General features: G+C 48.4%; 1 protein-coding gene across 2 annotated transcripts in view; it reads left to right on the plus strand.

The window, feature by feature from the left end:
- ntn4 (netrin 4) overlaps window positions 1–20,122 on the plus strand; it is a 91,442-nt gene that overhangs the window by 59,492 nt on the left and 11,828 nt on the right. For both annotated transcript variants that reach the window (XM_068004631.1, XM_068004630.1), the window contains exons 4-6: window positions 7,671–7,797; window positions 12,224–12,412; window positions 18,236–18,440. In XM_068004631.1, coding sequence (XP_067860732.1) covers window positions 7,671–7,797; window positions 12,224–12,412; window positions 18,236–18,440 — 521 coding nt within the window. The remainder of the gene's footprint in view (window positions 1–7,670; window positions 7,798–12,223; window positions 12,413–18,235; window positions 18,441–20,122) is intronic.

Here is a 20,122-nt window from a genome sequence, read left to right on the forward strand (position 1 = left end):
TCTACTTATTAAAATGTATTTGACTGCTTTAATGAGCGGTTTGAAGCGAATGTTCCTTTGAACACAGTTGAGCTCCTTTCCCTGTGCCGATGAAGGTGATGGCACCCATACTAAGGACACTGGCACCATTGCCCATTCAGTGACCCCATTAACCACTTTCAGCTCATGTGATGGAGCCTCCTGTGGAATCAACAGATGAATCATAGAATCACAGCACAGAAGGAGGCCATTTGGCCCATCGTGCCTGCTCATTGAAAGAGCTATCCAATTAGTCCCACTCCACTGCTCTTCCCCCATAGCCCTGCAAATTTCTCCTTTTCCAGTATTTATCCAATTCTCTTTTGAAAGTTATTATTGAATCTGCTTCCACCGCCCTTCCAGGCAGTGAATCCAGATCGTAACAACTCGCTGCGTAAAAAGAATTCTCCTCATCTTTTGCCTCAGTCTCAGTTGTTGTGGGTGAGCTGGTGGGAGAGGAGCCCGATCCTGGACACATGTATTGATCTGGGAGCCGGGTGAGCCGGTGGCGGGGGGGGGAGATGATTTGTCTTGTGAGCCGGGCGCTTGGCAACCAGACCTGGTAACCTCAAATTCACTCATTCCGACTGGGCAGACATGCTGCCATCGTGGTCGTTCGGTGACCATCTCCCCAGTATCGGGGATAATATGCCAAGATTTTAAGGTGGTCTTTAGAGTGTCTTCATGACGTTACATCTGCCCACCTCTCTGGCGATATCCGGACTGCAGCTCACCATAGAAGAGGGATTTGGGAATTCTATAATCAGATCATGTGACTGCATGTCCAGACCCACACTGGACCTTTCTAATCGAGGCCTCGATTCCAGTTATAATGCAGCGCTCGAGGACATCAGTGTCAGGCCCCCCCTGTCCTGCCACTTGGGGCCAGTGATACATCGTACAAATGGTCAAGTGGCCTGATGTGACAGATGCAGGACTCTGATCCATGTAGTAGGGTGTTGAGGACAACAGCTCGCTCTATACCACCTATTCTTGGCAGACTGGCCCCTCGTTCCTGCCAGAGTCTCAGCTCGAGTTTGCCAAAGGCAGAGCTGACCCTGCCAGTCCGGTGGGTGGCACCATCCTCGATTGGGCCGATCGTGGGGGATCGCTACCGAGGGAGCAGAATTTGTCCGTGACCTTAAGTGGTACTTTATGGATCGTAACCACAGGGGGCGTGACTGGATCACCAGGTCCTTCATTGGCTGTAAAGCACTTTGGGACGTCCTGAGGCCTGACCAACGAAGTACTTTTTTTGAAGTGTAGTCACTGTTGTAATGTAGGAAACGCGGCAGCCAATTTGTGCACAGCAAGATCCCACAGGCGGCTAAGTGATAATGACCAGATAATCTGTTTTTAGTGATGTTGGTTGAGGGATGAATATTGTCCCGGACACTGGAGGCATCGAATCGTGCTGTCGGTACCTGTCTCTGTATAAGTGGACCTCGTGTGACCATTGAACAGTGTTCCAGAGTGACTCTGAGTAACTGGGTAAAGAATAAATCATGGTAATAAGGGAAATCTGGGAGATAGCAGTAATCATATATTATCCCCTTTAATACCATTTAGAATCATGTGGATACACTTTCCCTGTAAGCTTTAAGATATTTAATCGGCTTATAGGGATTAGCTTCACCTCTCTTATTTGTAAGGGATGAGATTTTGTGTTTACATTTCTTTGTTCAACAAGGCACTTCTAAACCGAAAGCAGTGTTCATCAAATCATTCTTTCAATCTATTGTTTAAGAGCCTTCTTAAAGAGGCTGGGAGCTGTTTAGAATAAAATACAATTATATTTTGGAAGTGCGGAGGAAAAACATAATGACGCCATGAAACGGTGAGATTAACTTTTTACCTCCAGTCATTACCTGAGCGGAAAATCAAAGGTAATTGTATCGGAGTAACATGGAAACGTGCAATGGTTCATAACGTGGGAGTGACGGGCGAGTGCGTTAGTGATGCCTGTTCCGTACTGTGCCTGGGTGGGTGGGTGAGCTGCCCCCTCCCACTCTGGTTGGGTCCTGATTTGTACCCCGCAGTTAAGAGGAGGTCATGAGCAAAGATTCCCACAAGACAGAAAATCGGAGGGAATTCACCCTGGGATGCGTTCACTCCACCCCCACCCCCCACTGTCCTGTAATGGTCGGTTGCTTAGCAACATCGGTAGTGGTCTGAGAGCAGATTACAGGAAAGATCTTTCATCGTTCAGGAATAAAAGAGTACATTGTGTGTGTAAATGTTGGCAGAGGGAATGTTGGTTATGGTTTGGTGTCTCGAGAAGTATGGAGCTTGTAACTGGAACACTGAGCAAGCCTAATAGCCAGTGATGGAGAGGTCGTGACCCCACTGACTGTTGGTATTGAATTAAAGAAGGCTTAAATTAGGGGTAGATCAGAATATTGACAATCCACTCCTCTATCAATTGGCTGATCCTTTCCCTGAGCCTCACTGTGCTGAGTGTCTGCCCATTGATACAACCCCCAGCAGGCAGCAAATGGGCTCTGGGGTTATACTGTGAACGGGGAAGCAGAGTCTGCCGGGTGAGTGAAGGGACCAGCCCCTCGCGCTCTGTGGTGGGATATCACGCAGCAAGACACGTGTCAGCACATGGGAGGTGTCATAATCGCACAGGGTGCGGTGCTGGGGCCCACTACGGGCAGGGCACTGCCACAACACTCAGGAGACCGCCCTTTGGGGGAGTGGGTCTCACTGATAATATCGTCTTCGATATTGGGCACAGCACCAGCAGCAGAAATGGAGGAGAACAAAGACATGGGGGACAATTTTAACCCCCACCAGGTTTTGGGCGGATGAGGGGATCACTGTTTGAGTGCTAAGCACACTCGCAGGCCTAAGTTTGAGGACTGGGTGTATTTTCACACCTGGGCCTCACCTGCAGGCTGCTAATCAGCCGCCCACCCCAAACGAGCGTAAAATGGCAGCTGGTGGGCAGGAGAGAAAGTTCAGGCGGCTGACACTAAAAGGATGGCTCAACGGCATGTTGTGGGGAGAGGGCTTCAAAGGGGGTCTCGTGGGAGGAAAGCTGGGGAGGGTGGTGAGTCCGGAGCAGGGGAGGCCCCACAGGAAGGCCGCTCCATCCTTCCGACCTGGCTTTACCTGGCGGGCAGCTTCCCCGCTCAGGCCCTGGGTTAAAATTCGATCGGGGTCCCATTGCTGTCACGGGAACCCCGGTTTGCGTTAATTCCAGAGGTTGCTGCCTGAGCCTGACCGGAGTCTCTCCCATCGCCAAACCAACGGCCTTTAAATCGGAAATCGGTGGGAGCGGAGCGGGAAATGGAGCCACTCCATTTGACCTGCTCCCCCATTCTGTTCCCTGCTGAGTGGGAGAGTTAAAACTACCTCCCCCACCCCATGAATTAGCAGCAGGGTCAATCCCATTCCTGCCAAGTCCCAGTAGGACGTTAGTGGCTTCATCAGAACTACCAGTGACTCCAAGGTACTCAGCACAAAGTCGCTCCAACCAAGTCACGGCAGCTCCGCTTGCTGAAGTTAATGATCTTCAAGTCTAAACCTGTGGAGTAGAGTCAGGGCTGTGAACATAATAACCAGCACAGAGTGATGTTTAACTACAGCTTCTGGCGCTAAATGTTTTGTCGTCAAAGGCAACAAGGAACAAAGGCAGATACCAGCAAGCATTGGGTGTCCTCGTGACATAGAATCATAGAATCATGGAGAGGTTACAGCACGGAAGGAGGCCATTCAGCCCATCGAGTCCATGCCGGCTCCATGCAATAACAATCCAGCTAGTCCCACTCCCCCGCCCTATCCCCATAGCCTTGCAAATTTTTTCCCTTTCAAGTACTTATCCAGTTCCCTTTTGAAGGCCATGATTGAATCTGCCTCCACCACCCCCTCGGGCAGTGCATTCCAGATCATAACCACTCGCTGTGTAAAAAAGTTTTTCCTCATGTCGCCTTTGCCAATCACCTTAAATCTATGCCCTCTGGTTCTTTACCCTTCCGCCAATGGGAACAGTTTCTCTCTATCTAATCTGTCTAGACCCTTCATGATTTTGGATACCTCTATCAAATCTCCTCGCAACTATCTCTGTTCCAAGGAGAACAACCCCAGCTTCTCCAGTCTATCCACGTAACTAAAGTCCCTCATTCCTGGAATCATTCTAGTAAATCTCTTCTGCACCCTCTCTAAGGCCTTCACATCTTTCCTAAAGTGCGGTGCCCAGAACTGGACACAATACTCCAGTTGTGGCCGAACCAGTGTTTTATAAAAGTTCATCATGACTTCCATACTTTTGTACTCTACGCCTCTATTTATAAAGCCCAGGATCCCGTATGCTTTTTTTAACCACTTTCTCAACCTGCCCTGCCATCTTCAACGATTTGTGCACATATACCCCCAGATCCCTCTGTTCCTATATCCCATGTAGAGTTGTGCCCTCTAGTTTATATTGCCTCTCCTCATTCTTCCTACCGAAATGTATCACTTTGCACTTTTCTGTGTTAAATTTCATCTACCACGTGTCCGCCCATTCCACCAGCCTGTCTATATCCTCTTGAAGTCTATCACTATCCTCCTCACTGTTTATTACCCTTCCAAGTTTCGTGTCAACTGCAAATTATGAAATTGTGCTCTGTGCACCCAAGTCCAAGTCCAAGTCATTAATATATATCGAGAAAAACAGTGGTCCTAGTACTGACCCCTGGGGAACACCACTGTACATCTCCCTCCAGTCCGAAAAACAACCGTTCACCACTACTCTCTGCTTCCTGTCACTTAGCCAATTCTGTATCCATGTTGCTACTGCCCCCTTAGTTCCATGGGCCGCAATCTTGATGACAAGTCTAACATGCGGCACTTTATCAAATGCCTTTTCAAAGTCCATAAAGACCACATCAACTGCATTGCCCTCATCTACCCTCTCTGTTACCTCATCAAAAAACTCTGTCAGGCTAGTTAAACACGAATTGCCTTTAACAAATCTGTGCTGGCTTTCCCTAATCAATCCACACTCGTCCACGTGACTGTTAATTACGTCCCGGATTATCGTTTCTAAAAGTTTCCCCATCACCGAGGTAAAACTGACTGGCCTGTAGTTGCTGGGTTTATCCTTACACCCTTTTTTGAACAAGAGTGTAACATTTGCAATTCTCCAGTCCTCTGGCACCACCCCTGTATCTATGGATGTTTGGAAGATTATGACCAGTACCTCCGCAATTTCCACCCTTACTTCCCTCAGCAACCTAGGATGCATCCCATCTGGACCGGGTGACTTATCCACTTTAAGTACAGCTAGCCTTTCTAATGCCTTCACTTTATCAATTTTTAGCCCATCCAGTATCTCAACTACATCTTCCTTTACTGAGACTTTGGCAGCATCTTCTTCTTTGGTAAAGACAGATGCAAAGTACTCATTTAGTACCTCGGCCATCCCTTCTGCCTCCATCAGTAGATCTCCTTTTTGGTCCCTAATCGGCCCCACCCCTCCTCTTACTACCTGTTTACCATTTACATGCCCGTAGAAGACTTTTGGATTCCCTTTTATGTTAGCTGCCAGTTTATTCCGATACCCTCTCTTTGCCCCTCTTGATTGCTTGAACTCTTTGTACTAATATACAAAAGATCGGTGAATGGATCCTCTTGCTTTTGGAGCAATGTGTCCTTCAGACGTTCAGCATTTTCCATCTCTCTGAACATACCTCACAATCCTTCATCATCACTGGGTCAAAATCCTGGAACTCCCTTCCTAACAGCACTGTGGGAGTACCTTCACCACACGGACTGCAGCGGTTCAAGAAGGCGGCTCACCACCACCTTCTCAAGGGCAATTAGGGATGGGCAATAAATGCCGGCCTTGCCAGAGACGCCCACATCCCGAGAATGAATAATAAAAAAGAAAAATATGAACTTGGACATTCTGAAAGTAAGGTTAGAGAAAGGAAATACACCTTAAATGGTGAGATTTTAAATGGGGTAAACCACAGGTCATTAAAGGTAGCCATAAAGGGGCAAACAGAATCTTTGGCTTTGTATCTAGAGTCAAGTCTACAAGAGAAAGGAGATAATGTTTAACGTGCGAGGACCTTAATTAAGATGCATATGGATTATTGTGTACAATTTTGGGCCCCACTGTAGGAAGGATATAAGAGCACTGGGAAAGGTGCAATGCAGATTGACTAGGGAGGGTACCAGGGATGAGCAGTTACAGTTATGAAGAGAGTCTGAGAAAGTTAAGGGGTGATCGGATAGAGATTATAAAGGGTTATGATAAAGTAGGTAGTGATAGATTGTTTCCATTGGTTGGTTTGATGGTAACGAGAGAGGCACAAATTGATAATCACAAAAAAAATTAGAGGGGAAATTAGAAAAAAAATCTTTCCACAAAATCCTCTGCCACCATTGAAATAGCATCTATAAATATTTTTAAAAGGCAATTAGTTGCTTGAAAAACAGGAATATTAAAGTTTATGGGGAGTGAGCAGGAGAGTGGTGTTAGTCTGGGTGGGATATTAATGGGTATGAGGGGAGAGCCAGATTGGTATTAGACCAGGTGTGATGTTAAAGTATATGGGGAGATAGCAGGAGAGTGGGATTAGACTGGGTGGGATATTAAAAGGTAGGGATTGAGCAGGAGAGTGGTATTAGACTGGGTGGGATATTAATGGGTGTGGGGAGTGAGCAGGAGTGTGGAATTAGACTGGGTGGAATATTAAAAGGTACGGGGAATGAGCAGGAGAGTGGGATTAGATGTTGGGATATTAAAGAACATGTGGAGTGAGCAGGCGATTGGGATTAGACTGGGTGGGATATTAAAGGGTATGGGGAGTGAGCAGGAGAGTGGGATTAGAGTGGATGGGATATTAAAGGGTATGGGGAGTGAGGGGGAGAGTGGGATTAGAGTGGATGGGATATTAAAGGGTATGGGGAGTGAGGGGGAGAGTGGGATTAGAGTGGATGGGATATTAAAGGGTATGGGGAGTGAGGGGGAGAGTGGGATTAGAGTGGATGGGATATTAAAGGGTATGGGGAGTGAGGGGGAGAGTGGGATTAGAATGGGTGGGATATTGAAGGGTATGAGGAGTGAGCAGGAGAGTGGGATTAGACTGGGTGGGATATTAAAGGGTGTGGGGATTGAGCAGTGTATGGGGATTGAGCAGTGTATGGGGATCGAGCAGTGTATGGGGAGTGAGCAGTGTATGGGGATTGAGCAGTGTATGGGGATTGAGCAGTGTATGGGGATCGAGCAGTGTATGGGGATTGAGCAGTGTATGGGGATCGAGCAGTGTATGGGGATTGAGCAGGAGAGTGGGATTAGACTGAGTGGGGTATTACAGTGTATGGGGAGAACTGAATATCAGTGGAGCGTATAACAGGCGGCCCGTGAGATGCCGTCCGTTTAGCACAGCCTCCCAAGGCAAATTTCCATCCCATTATCTGGTCATTATCACATTTCTGTTTGTGGGAGCTTGCCGTCTGCAAATTGGCTGCTGTGTTTCCTAGATTACAACAGTGACTAAATTTCAAAAGTACTTCATTGGCTGTAAAGCACTTTGGGACATCCTGAGGACCTGAAAGTCCCTATATAAATACAAATTCTTTCTTTCTTTCTGGGTGTCACTGGCCGGCCATCTCCTTCCCTAGTTGACTGTGTTCTCCGTTCATTTCTTTGACAGGTCCATGGGAAGTGTATCTGTAAGCACCATACTGTGGGTGAGCACTGTGAAAGATGTGCTCCTCTGTATAACGACCAACCGTGGCGGCCCGCAGATGGGAAGAGTGGAGCCGCAAACCAGTGCCGAAGTAAGTAACGAGATAGCTACAGTTCTCTGGGATCTTCTTGGAAAAGGTGCAGAGGAGTTTTACTAGAATGGTTCCAGGGATGAGGGACTTCAGTCATGTGGAGATACTGGAGAATCCGGGGTTGTTCTCCTTAGAACAGAGAAGGTTAAGGGGAGATTTAACAGAGGTGTTCAAAATTATGAGGGGTTTTGATAGAATAAATAAGGAGAAACTGTTTCCACTGGCAGGAAGGTTGATATCCAAAGGAAACAGATTTAAGATAATCGGCAAAAGAACCAGAGGGGAAATGAGAATTTTTTTTTAGTTGAGTTGTTCTGATCTGAAACCCGCTGCCTGAAAGGGCGGTGGAAGCAGCTTCAATAATAACTTTCAAAAAGGAATTGAGTATATACGGGGCTATGGGGAAAGAGCAGGGGGAGTGGGACTAATTGGATAGCCCATTCAAAGAGCCAGCACAGGCATGATGGGCTGAATGGCCGCCTTCTGTGCTGTGTCATTCTATGATTCTATCAATTGTAAACAATTTTACAACACCAAGTTATAGTCCAACAAATTTATTTTAAATTCCACAAGCTTTCGGAGGCTTCCTCCTTCCTCAGGTGACGTTCAACTGAGGAAGGAGGAAGCCTCCGAAAGCTTGTGGAATTTAAAATAAATTTGTTGGACTATAACTTGGTGTTGTAAAATTGTTTACAATTGTTAACCCCAGTCCATCACCGGCATCTCCACATTATGATTCGATCAAACAGTGTCAGAGCAGGAACATGCGTAGAGACGGATAGAAGAAAACTCCAAGCTCTGGCTTGTGAAATAAATCAGTGAGCACAGTGTTGAGGTCATCGTTGAGTAAAGGTGGGGGGGGGGAGGTCTCCTCCCACTGGAAATTGTTGAGGAGTCAGGCAAATTCGGGCAGTGAGGCCCACTGCCACCTCACCGCCCCTCCCCCACTGCCACCTCACCGCCCCTCCCCCACTGCCACCTCACCGCCCCTCCCCCACTGCCACCTCACCGCCCCTCCCCCACTGCCACCTCACCGCCCCTCCCCCACTGCCACCTCACCGCCCCTCCCCCACTGCCACCTCACCGCCCCTCCCCCACTGCCACCTCACCGCCCCTCCCCCACTGCCACCTCACCGCCCCTCCCCCACTGCCACCTCACCGCCCCGCCCCCACTGCCACCTCACCGCCCCGCCCCCACTGCCACCTCACCGCCCCTCCCCCACTGCCACCTCACCGCCCCTCCCCCACTGCCACCTCACCGCCCCTCCCCCACTGCCACCTCACCGCCCCGCCCCCACTGCCACCTCACCGCCCCGCCCCCACTGCCACCTCACCGCCCCGCCCCCACTGCGATCACCGCAGGCCGCTCCTTGCCTGCTCATCACTGCAAATGGTGGTGGGTGTGGTGGTGTTGGGGGGACATGGGTGGGTCCAGGTCTTTGGTGGATTTACCCCCTTTACGCCCCACTAACTGCCATTTCCCGGGGTTGCCATGCAGAGGCTGGCGGTAGGCCCCATGGGAGCAGCGGTAAAGTTCGCTGGTTCCCCCACTGTGGAGGGAGAGGGCCTCTCAGCTCCCTCTCCACCTTCCAAGCACTCACCTGCTGAAGGCCTCTGTCTTGGCGCCCCGGCAAAGGGTCGCACTTGTTACCTCACTGAGCCCTCAGAGAGCTTCTGAAACATTTTTATAATTTTCAAAAGCTCCCTTGTGTAATTTTGAAAAGTTAAGTGTGAATCGTGCACCAGCTAAAGTGATGGATGTAAACACCATGGAACGAAACACGTTTCAACCTAGCGATGTGCTTTTTTTTATTCATTCATGGGATGTGGGCATCGCTGGCGAGGCCGGCATTTATTGCCCATCCCTAATTGCCCTTGAGAAGGTGGTGGTGAGCCACCTTCTTGAACCGCTGCAGTCCGTGTGGTGAAGGTTCTCCCACAGTGCTGTTAGGAAGGGAGTTCCAGGATTTTGACCCAGCGACGATGAAGGAACAGCGATATTTCCAAGTCGGGATGGTGTGTGATTTGGAGGGGAACGTGCAGGTGGTGTTGTTCCCATGCGCCTGCTGCCCTTGTCCTTCCAGGTAGTAGAGGTCGCGGGTTTGGGAGGTGCTGTCGAAGAAGCCTTGGCGAGTTGCTGCAGTGCATCCTCTGGATGGTGCACACTGCAGCCACGGTGCACCGGTGGTGAAGGGAGTGAATGTTAAGGGTGGTGGATGGGGTGCCAATCAAGTGGGCTGCTTGTCCTGGATGGTGTCGAGCTTCTTGAGTGTTGTGGGAGCTGCACTCATCCAGGCAAGTGGGGAGTATTCCATCACACTCCTGACTTGTGCCTTGTAGATGGTGGAAAAGCTTTGGGGAGTCAGGAGGTGAGTCACTCACCGCAGAATACCCAGCCTCTGACCTGTTCTTGTAGCCACAGTATTTAGGTGGTTGGTCCAGTTAAGTTTCTGGTCAATGGTGACCCTCAGGATGTTGATGGTGGGGGATTTGGCGATGGTAATGCCAGGGCTTCATCGCTGACACCCCTTCACCTTCCTGAGGATTTCCATTACCCGCACCACCCATCCCATGGACTCTCTCAAAGGTTGTTTTGTGCACTGAGTCCCCTATCCACTGGGATCTGGACTGAGACAGGCCATTCTCATTTTCAATAGTCCCCTAACAGCCAATAAACAGAGAAGACTATCATCTCATCAGTCTGGGCTGGATTGGAAATCAGGCTCCAGAGACAAAGGGCCAACATCTAACCCACTGCTCCACCCAGTCCCTCTCCTGTAATCATTTTAAAATCCACCTCTTTCATATTACTCCCAACTGAACCAAGTCACTGAAAATTATAAGAATCCTTCCCCATTTTCCTGTTCGAATACACCACGGCTGTTCTCACTGGATCAGAGGAGATTACAGAGCGATTTGATAGAGCTGTTTAAAATTATGAAGGGATAGGACAGAGTTGATAGAAACAGTGGTCGAAGGGTCTAGAACGAGGGGACATAGATATAAGATTAAATGTAAGAGATTTCAGACAGAGAAAGTGCTTTTACACAGAGAGTTGTGAGAGCGTGGAGTGCACTCCCGGAGTTAATGATTGGAGCAGAGATCAAGGAGTCCTGATTTTAACCTGGGATGAGAGGGGGGCATGGGGCCGGAGGGGAGGGTGGGCGAGAGGGGAGGGTGGGGCGAGAGGGGAGGGTGGGGCGAGAGGGGAGGGTGGAGTCCGAGGGGAGGGTGGGGCGAGAGGGGAGGGTGGGGTGAGAGGGGAGGGTGGGGTGAGGGGGGAGGGTGGGGCGAGAGGGGAGGGTGGGGTGAGAGGGGAGGGTGGGGCGAGAGGGGAAGGTGGGGCGAGAGGGGAGGGTGAGGCGAGGGGGGGAGGGTGGCGTGAGAGGGGAGGGTGGGGTCCGAGGGGAGGGTGGGGCGAGAGGGGAGGGTGAGGCGAGGGGGGGAGGGTGGCGTGAGAGGGGAGGATGGGGTCCGAGGGGAGGGTGGGGCCGGAAGGGAGAGTGTCAGACTCGCTCTGATTCGCAGTTGTGAGGCCCTGGCCATTTTAACTCCCAGTTCTCTTTAGCATAGTCCAGGCCCGACTCCCGCTCGAATCCGACGGGAATGACATGGAGCTAGAGGGCGGGTGGGGCGAGCAGCTTTGGAGGGCGAGTGGGAGGAGGGCGACCGGGGCAGGAGGGCGAGAGGGGAACGGTCCCCAGCAGTCAGTTACGTGGTGTGTTGGGGTGGAGGGGGAGAGGAGGTGATTGTGGACGGTGGATGTGGGGGTGGGGGGAGGCGATGCCCCGGGGCAGAGGAGGCCCTCGGATTCCGAGTGGGGCCCGGAGGAACTTTAAAAATTTTTTAAGAACTTACCTTCTGGACCCTGTTCTGGGGTCTGCTCCTCCTCGGCACAAGGTTCCCCTGGCGATGCCCATAGTTACCGCCAAACGCTCAATGTCCGGTTAAATTTGCATTGGGGTTCGACTTGTGTCACTGGCCCCCAACTCCTGCGGCCAGGGCCTCACACCCTGCCCCAGACCTGCCTGTAAAAATGGTGTGGGGCGTGAGTGCACTGGGCCTCAGGAGGGAAGGACACTGTCTCTAGTCTCACCCCCCCCGAACGCCCCACTCTCATCGGGCGCGAGGGGTTAACATCGGGCCCATGTCCACATTTAAGAGTAGGTTAGATTGATGGTTGAAGGAAAGGGGGGATAAAGGGTTAGGGGAACAGGGCGGGTACATGGGATTAGGATGCTGCTCATGTGGAGGATAAACTCCAACACGGACTAGGTGGGCCGAATGGCCTGTTTCTGTGTTGGAATTTCTGTGTAATTCTAAATTACTTGAGTGCAGGTGAATAAACGACTAATCGTTTAGTTCTTTCTAATGAGGTTGCTTGCGTGAAAGGATTTTAACCCCAATATCTTTCCCCTTGTGACAGAATGCAAGTGTAACGACCACGCTGACAGCTGCCATTTTGACCTCAGCGCGTGGTTGGCATCAGGCAACCGTAGTGGCGGAGTGTGCGACAACTGCGAGCACAACACAGAGGGGCAGCACTGCCAACGGTGCCAGCCAGGCTTCTACAGGAACCTCAGGGTCCCGCTCTCTGCCCCAGGCGCCTGCCTGGGTAAGATCATTTCTGCTTTAACATTCAGTACAAATGTAACTGTAAACCTTCGAATTACTCCTGAAATGGTTCCTATTTTCTCCGGTTGTGGCTTTGGTCTTTGAGAGTGCCGATATGAAGGAGCGTTCCTGTATTGCATTCACAAGGCTATTTGTCCAGCTAATCCCCTTGCTTTTTTTTCTACAATTAATACCTGAGCAGGTGGAAGCTGATTGTTGGAGAATATTTGAATAATGGTCATTATCGACTTACGGGGGGTGGAACGAGGAACCATACAGGTTTCAAGGAGGAACTAGACAGGTTCTTAGCAACAAATTGGATTCAGGGTTAGTAGAAATTCACCATGGGAGTTCTGTGGATAGGTGGGCTAGATGGGCCAAAGGGAGGATGGGTGAAATTGCTCTTTGCCAGGAGCCCGTTTTGAAATCGATGGAAAAAAATTGAGCGCAGTATAAACGGAGCTGCTGATTCCCGAGCGCCCACTTCACTCTACCTCCATGGGCCTTGACATTGTCCCCATGGTCTTCTCCTGCCTGAAGCTGTTACTATGTGATTACATTTGTTCACTCGCGTGCATATACCTGAGAGCAACATAGAAATTTCTAGACGAAGAAGACCACTGTCCATCTAGTTCACCTTCCACCATCCTGATAGTCATATCATACAATAATGGAGTTGTTGACTAATCACAGCAATCAATCTCTATCAGTGAGCCTACAACAGACCCAGACATGAGGTGAGGAAAACCCCCAGTGGTGGAGAACTTGGGAACCAGAGGTCCAAAGTCACCTGTTCCTCCCGAGCCTCCTACACTTGCCTCGTGTCATATCATGTATACTGTATCCCAAAATATTATTGTCTGATGGAAATAAATTCCATTTCTGATGGTCCCAGAGCCTCATGAGTGGAAATAATTTTCCCACTGTGATTTTTGCTGTGGGTTTGTCATGTTCTACAGGGGAATATGACACCTACGGCCTGCTGTGTGGAAGCGATGCAGCAACTGCAGCATTCCCCTCTGCCCAACAGCCAACAGCAAATTGTTCAAAATTATTAAATCATACCGACAGTCGGAGCTAAGAGCACCCACCTGGCCTGGACTATGGTCACATCCAAAAACTAACACTTCCTGCTCAGGGATTTCGGTAAATGTAATATTCCCATTTCAAAGGGAGTTTTCAAGTCGGTTTGTCTTATCTGGACTGAGGTGATGCACAGGTCACGAGGTCTATTGAAGTACTCTTCCTCCTTGCAATGACCCTCATCTAAATAAGTAGATTTAGCGGAAAGGATAAATAGTGCAATGGATAAGGCTTTAAACTAGCAAGGTCGGGGTAGGAGGGAGGGATCTGGGAGCAATAACAAAAGCTTAAAGATAAAAGAGACAGGAGATGAGTGTAAAGGTCAGACCAGAGTAAGGAATAAAGATAACATAAACGGTCAAGGAACAAATACAGTTATAAAACAGAAGTATAAAAGGATTGTTAAAAATAAAGTAAAAGGAACAACTATTAAAGATGAATTAAACTCCCTGTACAGCAATGAACACAACATCCGAAATAAAACGGGGGAACTGGAGGCAATAATCCATGGCGAGGAACCAGATGTAGTAGGAATAACTGAAACATGGCTACATAAAGGGCAGGACTGGCAACTAAATATTGCAGGCTATAATATAATCAGAAAGGATAGGGAAGGAAGGGGGGTGGAGTAGCTGTACTAATTAGAGATAATGGCAGTAGGAAAAAGGGACATCACTGACAGAAGGATAGAAACAGAATCCATAAGTTTTTGGTCACCTGACCTAATATCTCCTTATGTTGCTTGGTGTCAAATTTTGTTTGATAATCGCTCCTGGGAAGCGCCTTGGGACGTTTTATTATGTTAAAGGCATCATATAAATGCAAGTTGTTGCTATTGTATTTGAAGAAGAGCAGGGGAGTTCTCCCCAGTGTCCTGGCCAATATTTATCCCTCAATCAACATCACTAAAACAGATTATCTGGTTATTATCTCATTGCTGTTTGTGGGACCTTGCTGTGTGCAAATTGGTTGCTGCGTTTCCTACAGTACAACAGTGACTACACTTCAAAAGTACTTCATTAGCTGTAAAGTGCTTTAGGATATCCTGAGGTTGTGAAAGGCCCGATAGAAACCTTTCTTTCTAAACTGCGAAGCACCAAGGCTGAAAGAGCAAAGTGAACCCAGTCATTTCCTGAGCCTGAGGCCTTGACACTACAAGCAGGAAAGAATGGAGACATCGCCACTGTATTCTGCCCAGTCACCTGCTGGTTTCCTGGCAAGTGTTTGCTCTCAGTCCTTTAATTATTCTACTGTCATTAGCATGCAGTTATTAACAGATGAAATAAGCTCACAAGTATTTCCAGGTTATGGTTTAAAGCTCAGGAACCTGCTAATTTCTCAAACGCAATAAGTGATGATCTGCTATTCAGACAGACAGGGGTGGTGCTGGGATGGTGCAACTCATCCAGACAAGGATCCTGAGCAGAACCATTGATGAGTTTGTCTCGTAAAGTGTAGGAACCCCAAACCCAACCTTTGCCCGGGGACCCCCCAACACAAACTCTGTCCCCTGCAGATAAATCTCTTTAGACCAATCACAAAATCCAACTTGTGTCCCACAAAATTAATCATGGATGAAACATATAGAAATATAGAAAATAAGAGCAGGAGGAGGCCATTCGGCCCTTCGAGCCATTCAATATGATCATGGCTGATCCTCTATCTCAATACCATATTCCCGCTCTCTCCCCATACCCCTTGATGCCTTTTGTGTCTAGAAATCTATCTAGCTCCTTCTTAAATATATTCAGTGACTTGGCCTCCACAGCCTTCTGTGGTAGAGAATTCCACAGGTTCACCACACCTCCCAGTCCTAAATAACCTACCCCGTATCCTGAGACTGTGACCCCTCGTTCCAGACCCTCCAGCCAGGGGAAACATCCTCCCTACATCCAGTCTGTCTAGCCCTGTCAGAATTTTATATGTTTCAATGCGATCCCCTCTCATTCTTCTAAACTCGAGTGAATACAGGCCGAGTCGACCCAATCTCTCCACATATGACAGTCCTGCCATCCCAGGAATCAGTCTGGTGAACTTTCGCTCCAATCCCTCTATGGCAAGTATATCCTCTCTTAGGTAAGGAGACCAAAACTGCACACAATACTCCAGGTGTGGTCTCACCAAGGCCCTGTATAACTGCAGTAAAACATCCTTGCTCCTGTACTCAAATCCTCTTGCAATGAAGGCCAACATACCATTTGCCTTCCTAACTGCTTGCTGCACCTGCATGTTTGCTTTCAGTGACTGGTGTAGAAGGACACCCAGGTCCCTTTGTACATCAACATTTCCCAATCTATCACCATTTAAATAATACTCTGCCTTTCTGTTTTTCCATCCGAAGTGGATAACTTCACATTTATCCACATTATACTGCATCTGCCATGTATTTGCCCACTCACTCAACTTGTCTAAATCGCTTTGAAGCCTCTTTGCATCCTCGTGGGGTGAAGGGGGGAGAGGATCTTAAGGTAACGCCTGGGAGTGAGATTTCCCATTGTAACTAGGTACCCCCTTTCATCCATCGGCGAGACTCGAAGCTGTGCCTAAAAGCAAAATGTGGGTGTGCCGGAAAGAGATGGAACATTTGTTGCTCAATGGTGACGGTTGTGGGAGTTGTGACACTTGGTTCCCTGAGTCAGCACAACCATGATTTCATCCTGCTGCCCTCAGGGGCATAAGTCCCCAATCACACATGGTCAAAGCTACTGAAATTTTAAAAAAATTCCAGGGTAACAAACTGACATCGTAGCCAGTATCACCCACTTGTCAATGCTCATGTTTTCCCTGACACCAGCCAAAGAGGGTGGCATAAAAATGTACTTGTTCGCTATTTGGATTTCTTTTTCTTTGTGAAGGTAACTCTTTGATTGGCAAAGTCCATCTCCAAACAGTTGGTGTGTTCCTCTGTATCCCAGCATGCTCTATTTTTACCCACAGAGTTAACCCATTTATTTCCAAGCTACTTACTCTTTCTGGTCCCTGCATTAGTGACTGAGAGGAAACATGGACAACCCACAGCCAGGATTCTGTCAGTGCTTCTCTAGACCAGTGTTGTCCAAAACGTTAGCCATTTATCCACGTGACTAATTGGGATTCCAGATGTGGCTACTTGCATTTCTGATTAGTAAATAAAAAATGAGGAATAGACACGGTCATTGGGTCTGTGATCTCAATACTCATTCATAGGGCGTATGCACGTGAACTTTAACCTTTTTGTGCGTTTGTTTGTAAAATGGTAAAACAGAAAGCAGAGTGTGGGAGTGTTCTTTTGATCGTTGTGAGTGCTTTACATCCTTGGTTCCTGAATGGTGGGAGATGTTTGTTCACTAAATATACACGAGTGACGTACATTTACCTGGAGTGTGTGAGTGTGTGTCAGGGATTTTCTAATAAAACTGTGTCGCCATGGCCTCACCTGTGGATAGTCAGCAATTTCTACTGGACAACACTGGTCTAAACATTGTCTCCCTCCAGTTTCTCATCCTTTTAATGTTTGCACTTCCCCGTGCTAATGGGACTGAGATCAGACACTTAGTGGCCTGAAGGGGAAACAGGTGAAAACTGACACAGCAGCACATCGTAGCAGTGTGCCCTGTTACGTCACAACACAGCAGCACATCGTAGCAGCGTGCCCTGTTACGTCACAACACAGCAGCACATCGTAGCAGCGTGCCCTGTTACGTCACAACACAGCAGCACATCGTAGAAGCGTGCCCTGTTACGTCACAACACAGCAGCACATCGTAGCAGCGTGCCCTGTTACGTCACAACACAGCAGCACATCGTAGCAGCGTGCCCTGTTACGTCACAACACAGCAACACATCGTAGCAGCGTGCCCTGTTACGTCACAACACAGCAGCACATCGTAGCAGCGTGCCCTGTTACGTCACAACACGGCAGCACATCGTAGCAGCGTGCCCTGTTACGTCACAACACAGCAACACATCGTAGCAGTCACACTAAGAGGGACACTAGCACATTGATGTTTTGACTCTCTAGTCGGGGAGTCACAATATAGCTTTAGGCTAAAAGCTGATTTACTGCTAGCACAAGGTACTGTACGTTTGGGGACAGTAGTGTAATGGTTATCTTATTGGATTAGTAAGCTAATGGAATGTTAATTCAAATCCCACCATGGCAGTTTGAGAATATGAGTTCAGTTTCTTCTTAAAAATCTCAAAATAACAAGATGGAATCAGTAAAAGTGACCATGAAGCTATCGGATTGTTGTAAAAACCCAAGGGAAGGAAACCTGCCGTCCTTACCCGGTCTGGTCTATATGTGACTCCAGTCCCACATCGATGTGGTTAACTCTCAACTGCCCTCTGAAGTAACCCAGAACGCCATTAAGTTGTATCAGACTTTCTCAGGGCACCCAAGGATGGGCAAGAAATGCTGGCCTTGCCAGCGACACCCACATCCCGAAAATTAATATAAAAAATAATCCATTACCAATTACCGTGTGAGGGGGAATCCCACAACAGACACTGTCCAGTGTGTCACATGGTGTATGTGACAATTTCCCACAACACGTATCCAAGTTGCAATTGTTTTGTGCTGGAAATATATCTGAACTAGGTGCCCAGCTGGTAACTGTGCCCTGTTGTCAATAATTAACCAATATTGTTGCGAGAAGGGAATTAAGCAGCGACACAGCAATGTGAAGAGCTCTCCCTCTCCTGCTCGTTGTTATTCAGTCATCAGGCGCTGAAAGTCTTTTCTTCGTTTGTTTCTCTCCAGCCTGCTCGTGCCACCCCGTTGGCTCTGCCACCTTGCCCTCACGACCCTGCCACCCCGGCACCGGCGACTGTTTGTGTAAGCCCGGCGTGGCTGGGCCCCGCTGTGACAGGTGCATGCTGGGATACTGGGGTCTCGGAGAATATGGCTGCCGACCGTGCGACTGCGCGAGAAGCTGTGACCCTTATACCGGGGACTGCACCAGCAGGTGGGTAACACGGTCAGCTCTGGCAGGGCACAACTCAGCTTGGCCCAGTAGGAAGAAAGGGATGCACCAGTTTAGAAGATTTAATTGCCGTATATTTGAATAGCTATGGTATGGGTGTAGGACGAACAACCCAGATGTCATGAGTTCAAATCTCACCGTGGCAAGTGGAATTGAATTCAATAAATCCTTGAATCTGTGGGCTGGCACCAGGAAAAAAGGACCATCAAAAGCTGCCGGATTGTCATAAAAACACAACTGGTTCGCGAATGCTCTTTAGGGACGAGAACCTGACACCCCTACACTGTCTGGACCTACACATGACTCTTAATACCCTTTGAAGTGACCTGGCTTACTGTAAAATGCATGCTGCTGTATGGATCACAGGAACTTGGGAATAGGAGTAGGCCATTCAGCCCCTCGAGCCTGTTCTGCCATTCTATTAGATCATGGCTGATCTGTATCTTAACTCCATTTACCCGCCTCTGCTCCATATCCCTCGATACCCTTACCCAACAAAAATCTATCAATCTCAGTCTTGAAAGCTCCAATTGACCCCCAGCATCCACAGCCTTTTAGAGGAGAGAGTTCCAGATTCCCACTCCCCTTTGTGAGAAAAAGTACATCCTGGTTTCACTCCTCAACGACCCAGCTCTAATTTTAAGATTGTGCCCCCTTGTTCTGGATTCCCCCATCGGAGGAAATAGTTTCCCTGTATCTACCCTATCGAATCCCTTTATCATTTTAAACACCTCGATCAGATCACCCTTCAACCTGCTAAACTCAAAGGAATGTAAACCAAGTTTATATAACTTGTCCTCATAAATTAACCCTTAAAGTCCCAGTATCATTCTGGTGAATCTGCGCTGCAGATATATCCAAGGCCAATATATCCTTCCCGAGGTGCGGTGTCCAGAACTGAACACAGTCTCCAGATGTAGTCTGATCAAGGATCCAAAGTGGATGACCTCACACTTCCCCACATTAAACTCCATCTGCAACAGTTTTACCCACTCACTTAATCTGTTAATTATGTCCCTTTGCAACTTTCTGCTCCCATCTACACTACTTACTGTGCCACCTAACTTAGTGTCATCTGCAAACTTGGATATACAGCTCTCTATTCCTTCATCTAAGTCATTAATAAATATAATGAAAAGCTGAGACCCCAGTACAGATCCCTGGGGGACACCACTAGTCACATCCTGCCAATCAGAGTACATACCCTTTATCCCTACTCTCTGCCTCCTACCTCCTAACCCATTTCCAAACCAAGTCACAAGGTTACCTCCAATTCCGTGCGGCTTTCATTTTTACTAATAATCTCTTGTGTGGAACCTTATGGAAAGCCTTCTGATTATGTTACTGCACTAGTAATCCAGAGGCCTAGACTAATGATCCAGAAGTACGTGAGTTCATATCCCACCATGGGCAGTTTGAGAATTTGAATTCAGTTTTTAAAAATCTGGAAAGAAAAAGTTGGAATCAGTAAAAGTGACCATGAAGCCGTCGGATTGTCGTAAAAATCCAGCTGATTCACCAATGTCCTTTAGGGAAGGAAACCTGCCGTCCTTACCCGGTCTGGTCTAAATGTGACTCCAGTCCCACACAATGGGGGTGATTTTTAAACCCCAAGTACGGGTGGGTTGGGGGCGGGTGGGAGTTGAAAATAGTCATTTTTTTGG

The sequence above is a fragment of the Heptranchias perlo genome, chromosome 24 (genome assembly GCF_035084215.1).
Source record: "Heptranchias perlo isolate sHepPer1 chromosome 24, sHepPer1.hap1, whole genome shotgun sequence".
Taxonomy (NCBI): Eukaryota; Metazoa; Chordata; class Chondrichthyes; order Hexanchiformes; family Hexanchidae; genus Heptranchias; species Heptranchias perlo.